This window comes from Procambarus clarkii, chromosome 27, assembly GCF_040958095.1.
Source record: "Procambarus clarkii isolate CNS0578487 chromosome 27, FALCON_Pclarkii_2.0, whole genome shotgun sequence".
Classification (NCBI taxonomy): domain Eukaryota; kingdom Metazoa; phylum Arthropoda; class Malacostraca; order Decapoda; family Cambaridae; genus Procambarus; species Procambarus clarkii.
Genome location: NC_091176.1, coordinates 10072787 through 10083536, shown reverse-complemented (window position 1 = coordinate 10083536; position 10750 = coordinate 10072787). Strand labels below are relative to the sequence as shown.

The 10750-nt window shown below is 36.9% G+C and overlaps 1 protein-coding gene across 1 annotated transcript; it reads left to right on the top strand.

Moving 5' to 3' along the window:
* Positions 1-411: 411 nt before the first annotated feature.
* On the top strand, positions 412-10750 carry Sec61alpha (SEC61 translocon subunit alpha). The gene is made up of 10 exons (XM_045749295.2): positions 412-550; positions 3456-3589; positions 5621-5782; positions 6409-6618; positions 6736-6900; positions 7313-7411; positions 8440-8580; positions 8893-9144; positions 9408-9576; positions 10137-10750. The coding sequence occupies exons 1-10, from the start codon at positions 544-546 to the stop codon at positions 10229-10231; spliced, it is 1434 nt and encodes a 477-aa protein (XP_045605251.1). The 5' UTR covers positions 412-543; the 3' UTR covers positions 10232-10750.

Below are 10750 nucleotides of genomic sequence, written 5' to 3'. Positions count from 1 at the left end.
TAATTCCTTTTATAACATACAAATAAAATAATATTTATATGTATATATAGCTATAAATACATACGAGTATGATATAAATGTTTTGAGTCATAAGGTGTCCGCTCTCTCCGGCGGCCACGATATACCTGTAAGTGTAAACGTCGACAAACCGTTCAATCCACTCTTCTTTGTTTTGTTTTGTTGGTCTCTAAAAATATTCCAAACTTACGTATGATGCTAAAAAAACTTATCCTGAGTCATAATTTAATCCCGGGATAAACGTAAGGTAGTTTAAAATGAATTGATTAAGATGCATGAGTTGTGATATTTTGTGTTGATATATGGAAGAAAATGTAAGATGAGAGATGGATGTAGAGGTGATGTGGCAGCGTGGCGGGTGGTGGTGATGATGGCGGGGAGGAAGTGACGCGTGTACCGTCCCCCTGGCGGCGGGCCGAGGAGGCTGGGACACGTCGCCCTCACTGAGGCCAGTGAAGCGGCCACCACACGCAGGGGTGCACACACTCTCCCGCTGCTGCTGGCTCGCGCCACAACAACATCACCATGGGGAGTAAGTCTAATACTTGAATTCCGTTGGTACAATACGTGCAGGTGTAGGTCTAATACCAGGGGACGGTAGGTGATAATGGGGGTTATTCCCCACCGCTTATGGCGTATAATATACACGTTAACCGCTGTTAAGCGGACATGCCGGGTTTCCCCGGTATTGTATCGACGACAGCTGTGGCCTGTAAGTAATGCATGGAGGCCCTCTATTGAGGGTCCTTGGGGGTGCACAGTACTCCCACCTTAGTATTTAAGTACTGGAGAGAATGATTATTTTATGTACTGAAGAAAATTTGCAAAGTGAAAGTTTTTTGGGGGGGTGGAGGCGGCGGCCACCTGACCTGAGGCCAGGGACACTGATGGCTGCTATGATTCAGCTTAATGTGTGTGTGAGCTTCTAAAACACCGTAATGGTCCCCGCCAGTGTGACCACAAGGCCTAGACTCTTGAAACATATCGAGGGATGAAAGCTGTTTGATATAAAGCCCTAGTTATGTCTCCTGCTGGTTATTAATATTTAGGTCAAGTACTGTTCCAGTCGCCTAATGATTTTATTAAGTTTTAGATCGCCCAAGAGTTTTTTTGGTCGACTATTAAGAGATTTTGGGTTCTCAAGACATATGGTCACACGTAAACAAGATTTTCCAGAATTGGTTCTATTGGTTTATGCACGTTTTATTGGGTTCGGGAAAAGTCTTCGGTAGTGGTACTGCTTTTAGGAGGCTGGGTTAAGGTGGTAGCTCTATGGGTGACCACGTCTCCCACCCCCAGTCTTGGTAACCAGAGCACAACTCGAGTCTCCCAAGACTGCAGGATGCCTACTACTAGCCAGGAGTAGCAGATGTGGTCACCCATATTGCTACTACCTTAACCCATCCTCCTAATAGGTTAATTTTGACACGTGCTTAGAGACCAAAGATTTCTTGTACTAGAAAAGTATTGTAGCTCTTGAAATTGACGTAGTGTCAAGTTTTGTCCGAGAGTCCTCTAGGTGGATAGGATAAAGCACTTTTAAAGTTTTTTGACGTTGGAAATGCTCCCGAGAACAGGCTGACTAGCTAGGCCCATTAGGCCCTAACCTGTCAGTGCTACCAAGTATTACATGTAATACTAGCCTCGTAGCTTTCCTCTCAATTGGGGATCCAAGGTTAAATTTCTTGGCGGGACAAAAATGGTTGCATTTCCTTTCACCTAGTGCCTCTATTCACCTAGCATTAAATAGGTTTGCAGCAGTTATGCAACTGATGTGTGGTTGTATCCTGAGGAAGGCCAATAATTCAACTTTGGGAGGCTTAAATACAAGCCCAATGTATTCTAATTTTACTCCTAATTGTGCATGAGGGAGGGTTGAGCTTTGGCTCCTTGGTCCTGCCTCTCGACTGTCAATCAATTGATGCTCTGATTCCTGAGCCTGTTGGGCTTTTTATATCTCGCATTTGACTGTATGGAGCCAGGCTCCACCACATCACAGCCTAGTGCATTTCATTTAACTGACTAAAATTGTCTGTCTGTAGCTTTGTTGAAATACGCAAACGTTCGGAGTCACGTTTCATTTTCCTAGTGGATGCATGTGCATTTGTGTGTATTTACAGGTGTCCTGTCTGACAAAATTAATATCACTTCAGGAATGCAGATAATTTTGTAGTCTTTAATAGATATATACAAAATAACATGAAATAACCTACCTTGAATTGGTTTCGGGTCTTAGTGTCCCCGCGGCCCGGTCATTGCCCAGGCCTCCTCATTGCTGGACTGGTCAACCAGGCTGTTGGACATGGCTGCTCGCAACCTGATGTACGAGTCACAGCCTGGTTGATCAGGTATCCTTTGGAGGTGTTTGAGTTGAACACTGCTAGGGGTTGGCCAGTTATGCCCCATATGTGTAGTGGACGTGTGTTGAACTGTCTCGGGCCTCTGATGTTGATAGTTCTCTCTCAGGGTACCTATTGCACCTCTGCTCTTCAACGGGGTTATTCTGCACATCCTGCCATGCCTCCTGGTCTTGTGTGGTGTTATTTCTGTGTGCAGGTTTTGGACCAGCCCCTCCTGTTTTCCACTTTTATATTAATCTCTCCTGCCTGCATTCAAGAGAATACAGATTTAGGCATTTTAGTTGTTTTTGGTTAGGTAAAATATTAAGAAAATTAAAATAACATATGGGGGCAAATGGTTGCTGATCTTGTTTTTTAGATATTTTTTTTATATAACCCCTTTTCCAATTGTACTGTACTTTTTGGAGCCACCCACCAAGAGAGAGTGCTTCATTATTATTCTTCTATCATTAGAAATTTCCACCCCTGCCTATAAGTACGAAAAAATATACATTTTCATATCAAACGGTAGATTGGTATTAAAAAGTGTACAAAATATAGTAATCTCTCTTTGGTCTGGGCAATGGTCAGTATTCCTTCTGGCATTTATCAGCATTACATTGTGAAAACAGACTAAACTAAATTCTTATTTTCATGAAATATATTAAGTGAGTAATCTGTATGCAAAAGTAGAAATACTAAGATAGTAGAAATACTAAAATATAATATGATGGGATATAACCAGGAACGAAGGTCTGTCTAGCTCCAAATTGTGTAGGCTTCCATAGTTACGTGGTGACACCATTTGAGCTATTGGATCCATTTGGGCAACATTGCGTATTCAATCACAACTTGGTATTGCCCTAAACGCAAGTTGGGAAGATGGGTTTAGACTTTTGGTGAATGCTTAATTATCAAAAATTATTATTTCATGTACCTTCCAGTATTTATAAATAGTAATACCTTGAATTAAATTAATTATATTGTATTGTGCTGCTTTTTTTGACCTAAAGAGTTAGTCTTTAATTAGAATTAAAAATAAAATTTAAATTCAAGTGTTTGGAGAGAATTTTGTGTACTAGCAAGTTTCTTTTTCAGTTAAATTCCTCGAGGTGATAAAGCCGTTCTGTGCGGTATTGCCTGAAATACAGAAGCCAGAACGTAGGATCCAGTTCAGAGAAAAGGTGCTATGGACTGCCATAACCCTATTCATCTTCCTTGTCTGTTGCCAGGTAAGATTCCTACAGATATGTAAAGTTTAATTAATCCAGAATCTTAGCTTACCAAACTTTGGTAGGCTAAGCTTCCATTTTCCACATGAACACACCCTTATGAATATTTACTAGTAATAAAACATGTTTGTATGACATCATATTTTTTTTTTTTTTTACTTAGGAAATATATACAACACTTAATTTCTAATTGGCATGTTAAATCTCATAAGCATTTGTGCATGATAGATTTACAGTATGTAGTATTCTCCCTTGTTTAGTTCATTTAATTTTCAGTATTGACTTTAGAATTTAAGGAAATAATTGGTTGTACACAGAATACTTTCATTATTATATATGCAACAAGTTACTTAGATTTTGACTTAAACAATTGGGTAAACCTACATTACTTGTAACAAATATAAGGCTTAATTAAGGTGCTTTTTTGTTTTGCTCCGGTTAACCATGGAAAAAATTCATAAAAGGCTGTTCTAGAGTTAGTGAATTTTTCATGCAGGTCGGCATTCAGTTCCCGTCAGTCATAGTGATTGGACACCATTCCCTTCCTCCATCCCATCCCAAATCCTTATCATGACCTTATCCTTATCATTTAGGGGCCTCGTAGCCTGGTGGATAGCACGCAGGACTCGTAATTCTGTGGCGCGGGTTCGATTCCCGCACGAGGTAGACACAAATGGGCAAAGTGTCTTTCACCCTCTATGCCCCTGTTACCTAGCAGTAAATAGGTACCTGGGTGTTAGTCAGCTGTCACGGGCTGCTTCCTGGGGGTGGAGGCCTGGTCGAGGACCGGGCCGCGGGGACACTAAAGCCCCGAAATCATCTCAAGATAACCTCAAAATATGACACCTAAGTCCTATACTGTGGTAATGGCTTGGAACTTCCCCCTGATAATTCCCTACCTCCCTCCCTCCTGCTATACCTAGACATTAACTACATGGTAAACTCGCATTCTTGGATGCTTGCATCTTCGATATATTTTGGTACAATAACTGCTCCTTTCCATAGTATCAATCCCGTGTTTTCGGCTAAACTCTCGCTATTTTTTCTAAAACATTTAATAATTCATAATGTAACTTCCACACATACCTTAATTTTTTGTATTGAACTTTTCTATAGCTATCAGCTTTCATGACTTGCCTCCATAAAATTCAATAATGTTCACATTAACACCTAACAAATTCCACTCATTACTTAGTTCTGTCATTTACCATTGTCGTAAGTGGAAATACTCATTTCACAAATTAGTTTATTGCAATAATTTTTCTAAAATACAATACCTTTTGCACTTGTAAAATTTCTTCAGTTTTTTAAACCAGAGGCTGCAGATCTAAATTGATCTGGAATAATGTTCCCATTAGTCATTTGAGGCATAATTATGATAAATGTGAATTTATTAAATTTACAAATCAAATTGCTAGTAAATGACAGAATTGGATGTGCATATACCTTGCTGAATACATTGACAGGCATACTTATTTGATACCAAACACATCAGGAAGTATTTGGTTTAGTTGTTGCCTAAAAGGTTTTGCCTTTGTAATATCAAACATTCATACTACTGCTTTTTATATATGCAATAAAACCCCGGCCAATTTTTATTAATTTTATGGTTGCGTACTGGAATCCCCATTATTTTTCTTCCCGAGATTAATCTGGATAAATTTCTGGTTCCCCTTCCCCCTTTCTCCTCCTCCCCTGCCCCTTTACATTCACAAGAAAATGTAAAAATTAATCTGGAATCTGGATAATAGATTACTGTTTAGTGATGATGTCTTGAACTCTTGTGGTATAGTATAGTTGGATCATTTTTTTTTATGTAAATAATTTTATCACTACAGTAGTAAGATGTAGTTTTATTATAAATATAGTAAAAATATAGCCAGGATCATTTATAAAATAAGATTACTATATTAGCAATTTATGCTAATGTTTCACGAAGTAAGAATTTTATTAAAATGTAGCACTTTCTTCTGCATTTAATGTAAGCTTAATGAATTAAGATGTTTTTAGTAAGATAATTATTACTTTTAGATTCCTCTGTTTGGAATCATGAGCTCGGATTCGGCTGACCCCTTCTACTGGATTCGGGTGATTCTAGCCAGTAACAGAGGCACACTCATGGAACTGGGTATCTCTCCTATTGTCACTTCCAGTCTCATCATGCAACTGCTAGCAGGTGCTAAAATAATTGAGGTGAGTAGTGTTAATTATTGAAAGTTCGTTGTGATTGGTGTAAGGGCAGTACTGTACTTAAAAATTGGATAATTTTCATGTATAGCATTGTTTAAATCTATTTGCATAGATACTGTTAAGTGTGTCATAATTTATGAAGTATTGTCCAAATAAAAAATAAAAAAAAGGCTGTAATAAAAATTGCTTATTAGTGTTTTTTAAGAAAGCTTTTAAAATTATATATTTAACAATTTTCTGACCTTTGCCAGAGGTGGGTGTTTACAAAAATTTTAAATTGTAAAGTGCCAGCTATCAAAATTGTTAGTCTCGGTATACAGTACTGTACTAAAATTAAAGTAAAAATGCTTTTAATGCTTTTTAAATCTTAAGCAAAAAGTCATTGAAATCTCTTCTTGGCTAAAGTATGGCATGCAGTAAAAATTTATATATGTACTGTACTATATTATTGAATATCACATTTTCTGATTTAATTTAATGGTACTTTTTCTCCCAGTTTATGTAGGTTTGAATTTTCCTTTGCTACAGTATTGTTAAGTTCTGAAAAAAATAGTACTGTATGGAGATGAACTTCATTAAACAAGTTTCAAGTTTATTGGATTGAACTCAAAGGGTGTTCTTCATTTTAGGTTGGTGATACTCCTAAGGACAGAGCTCTTTTCAATGGTGCTCAGAAACTTTTTGGTATGATGATTACAATTGGACAAGCTATAGTGTATGTGATGACTGGTATGTATGGCGACCCTTCGGATCTGGGTGCTGGCGTGTGTCTTCTCATCATTATCCAACTGTTTGTTGCTGGCCTCATTGTGCTGTTACTTGACGAACTCCTACAGAAGGTAATGTTACAGTAATGGTTTTGAAATTCAGTAATATTGCAATTTTGAAAAAATTGTAATTGTCCTTGACAAATTAGACTGTTGGAAGCATACTAGTATAATGTTTACATTTTTCAGGGTTATGGCCTTGGCTCAGGAATCTCCCTCTTCATTGCCACCAACATATGCGAGACAATTGTATGGAAAGCATTCTCTCCAGCCACTGTTAATACAGGTCGTGGTACAGAGTTTGAAGGTGCTGTTATTGCTCTCTTCCATCTTCTGGCTACCAGACAAGACAAGGTGTGTATCTGATTCTTTATTCGTGACAATATAGACATTGGTGCTTATTTTACAGCAATTTTGCTGCTGTGGGCATGATTTATATTTTGCTGTCGAGTTTTAAACATTATCCATAGTAAAAATTTGGTCATTTGAAAATAAAATTTAATCTTTTAATAGGCACTTTATAAATTAGCCACTTTCAATGGTGCCACATTAGCCCTAGTTGCTCTGCATATATTCATGTCAGTTTGTCATCAATTCATTCATGCATTCTTGCTCTTGTAGAATGTCAACACAGATAAATGGAAAATATGATTAAGTTTCTGCCGTTTAGTGGTTAGAAAATTTATAAAAAGTTTAACCCTAAATATAACAACCATTCTGCCTATACCATACAAAGTAAAATTCTGATATACGTTTCTTTAAACAGGTGCGAGCCCTTAGAGAAGCTTTCTATCGCCAGAATCTGCCAAATTTGACCAATCTTTTGGCGACCGTTCTCATCTTTGGAATAGTTATATACTTCCAGGTAGGAATGTTTAAAAATAACTTGTTCTATTTAATTTTACATTTAAGATGTGTAGGGGTTATGGAAAATTTGAGAAAGGACTTCCAAATTGTTGCTTAAGAGGCAGGATGGTGTCCAGACAAGTTTCAACATGACTGATTGCACTGCTTTTGTTGAAAGTGTATCAATTAATCTTTGAGTGTTGGTATTGGGAAGTAATGCTAAATGAAATTTTGAATGTTGGTTATTAGTCTGCTGTACAATTGCAAGACTTGTGGAACTTCTCAGAGCTTGTTCACAATCCTCTTCCCAATAGGTTTTTGTACTGTTAATTTGCCTTGCTAATTAAATTTTAAATATTAAAATTCATGATCATAATGAACAAAATGAAATCTGAACAGTCCAACTAACTAGTTCATGCTCACAGCCAGAAATGAAAGTCTTGGCTATTTTTGTAATCCATTGACACCAATATTTGGTATCGGGTGAAAAATTAGTGTAGAATTTAATAGCAATAGAATAAGGCATTGCACTTATCTTCAGTTGGGGTTGGGTCTTTGCTCTCAAGCTGCAACATATAGGTCTAAATAGGATTTGTTTCCTCAAAGAAGTAATGAGCAGGTTGGTCATGTGCCCAGATGTAAATTCTGGGCTTCCTGGTGCTGACTTGGGCAATGCATAATTTTTTTTCATATTTGGTTATTTGCTTTATTGTAACAAAATTGTAGTCGGCTTGGAAATAAAAGCCAAGAAGTAATTTGAATATTCCATGGAAGGATGTTCAGTCACTTACAATATACTGTACATTGCAAATGATTAAATGTGTATCGGTGAATTCATGGATGGTCGGGAACGCCTTGTTTAGAGTATAAAGAAAAAAAATGGTATGCATGATATATCACTGCAAAACTATGGATGCTAAAATAAGTCATGGGGCTGCTCTAGTGTGGCTCAATGTTTTATAGAAGGATTAGTAGCCTTGTGTAAAATTTTTTTACTAATGAGTACTTTTATATCAATATCTGACATTTAAATATTGTATTCTCTAGGGCTTCCGAGTGGATCTTCCCATAAAGTCTGCTCGTTACCGTGGCCAGTACTCATCGTATCCCATAAAGCTGTTTTATACCTCTAATATTCCCATCATTCTTCAGTCTGCACTGGTGTCTAATCTATACATCATATCTCAGGTTAGTGAGTGCTCTAAATATCATGCATATACAAAGATTTAAGCCTTTTGAATAATCACATTCCAAACTATAATATTGAATGCATTGATCATGTTACTGTTATTGCAGTAATTTCTTGCAAATCTTATCTGATATTGCAATTGGTCTTTAAATTAGTAAATATTTCTGTCTTAGAGAAAGTAGTTTGAATTAGAGCAGTAAAATTCCAATGAATCCTGGTAACTTTTTTAAAGGACCGAAATGGCATAGTAGTTTCAAAAAACTAAGATTTTGCAACATGGTTAATGGATTATTGTAAAACATTATTTGCAGATGTTGGCCATAAAGTTCCAGGGCAACTTCTTTGTTGGTCTGCTCGGTGTGTGGGCCGACACTGGCTCAGGTGGTCCTGGTCGTGCCTCCTACCCAGTGGGGGGTCTGTGTTACTACATGTCTCCTCCAGAATCATTTGGCCACATTTTGGAAGATCCTATTCATGCTGTTATTTATATTGGCTTCATGCTTGGCTCCTGTGCATTCTTTTCTAAGACTTGGATTGAAGTATCTGGATCTTCTGCAAAGGATGTAAGTAACTTCAATATTTATATTTTTGGATTTTTCACGCTTGAGGAAGCTTTTAATCATGCTAATGGTTTAGAAATTTGTATTTCTTCAAAAAAATATAATTGCAAATATATTTTAAGCTTAGTTGCAGTAAGTTGCAGAAATGTGTTAATGTTTATTCGTATATCTTTCCATAACTTCACAAATTTGTATATTTTCCTACTTGGAATTTGCTAGGTAGTATTTATATACTGGGTATTTACTATTTATTGACATTTTTCTAGGTTGCCAAACAACTTAAAGAACAACAAATGGTTATGCGTGGTCACCGTGAAAAATCAATGATCCACGAACTTAATCGTTACATTCCTACGGCTGCTGCATTTGGTGGTCTCTGCATTGGGGCACTTTCTGTATTAGCTGATTTCCTAGGAGCTATTGGGTCTGGCACAGGTTAGTATGGTATATTAAGTATTCAAAAATCAATTAGCTTAAATGTAATTTTCATGTTAGCTTAATTTTGATTGCATACTGGTGCTTTTATACGCACTATAAAAGTTTGTCTAAATAATGACAATAAGACACTTGGCTGTAGCAGCATATTTTTGAATTTCTTGGAAGCTGTCAATGAGTTGCTCACAACTAACCACCCTTCCCTCCTCCATTTACTCCATTAAATTTTTAGTGCCATTCTTTTTCCCATACTGAGTTTTGAATCTCATATAAAAGTCCCCCACATGCTGTCATTTAGCATTTCTAAACATTGGTGCATTGGAACAGCAAACCCAAACACTGGATAATAATGGTTTTGGTCCATCCTACACATTACTCTACACAACTTTAATGGTTCAAGATGGACTGAAATGCAATCATGCTCTATATTTTCAGATGTGTAGGTTGTCTTAATCTTCAGGCACATAATAATTTACTGTGCATTCTCAACTTCAGATTAGGCTAGTTTTATCATGTCCTTATATATGGTAGTGATTAACTTAACTTTTTTTCCCCCCCAGGTATACTCCTTGCGGTAACAATCATCTACCAGTATTTTGAAATATTTGTAAAGGAGCAAAGTGAAATGGGTGGCATGAGCACACTACTCTTCTAGGCCACTACCTCAGGAATAGCTTATTAAAAGACTGTGCCGATTTCTTTACTTAAAGAAATTAAGTGCATACACTGCACATTTATTTAAATGATTGTGGTTAATCAGCTGTTGAGCACATCTTAACAGATTATGCGATGTTCTTCATTTTCTCAATGTAACGTCAGTCAAGTGAGGTTTAAAGATATTTATCACAATGGTTGGTGTATTTATTTTTCCTTGCCAGTGGACTGAAGGTGCAATGAGAATTTCTCTTCATTTCTTAAATTTGTTTAATACTTGATAGTTCACTCAAGGGAGTAATTTTCTCATTATGGATGCATGATAATTGGCTTAAATAGTACAGGAATAATGAAGTTTGGACAGCTGTTATGTAGGAACATTGCCTCTGCCAGCAGCCCAGCTGTTCTGTGATAGAAGGTGATGCTAGTGGATCATATTGTATGAAAGATTTGTGCAAATGTTTATACTTTTTACATTTAGTGATAAGGATGTAATAATTCAAAATAAAACAACAAAGTA

What these genes read in the sequence shown, in the direction of transcription:
- Sec61alpha (XM_045749295.2), top strand. An exon ending in TGGCTACCAGACAAGACAAG is followed by an intron (nt 6,901 to 7,312) that starts GTGTGTATCTGA and finishes TTCTTTAAACAG; the next exon opens with GTGCGAGCCCTTAGAGAAGC. An exon ending in CTGGATCTTCTGCAAAGGAT is followed by an intron (nt 9,145 to 9,407) that starts GTAAGTAACTTC and finishes ACATTTTTCTAG; the next exon opens with GTTGCCAAACAACTTAAAGA.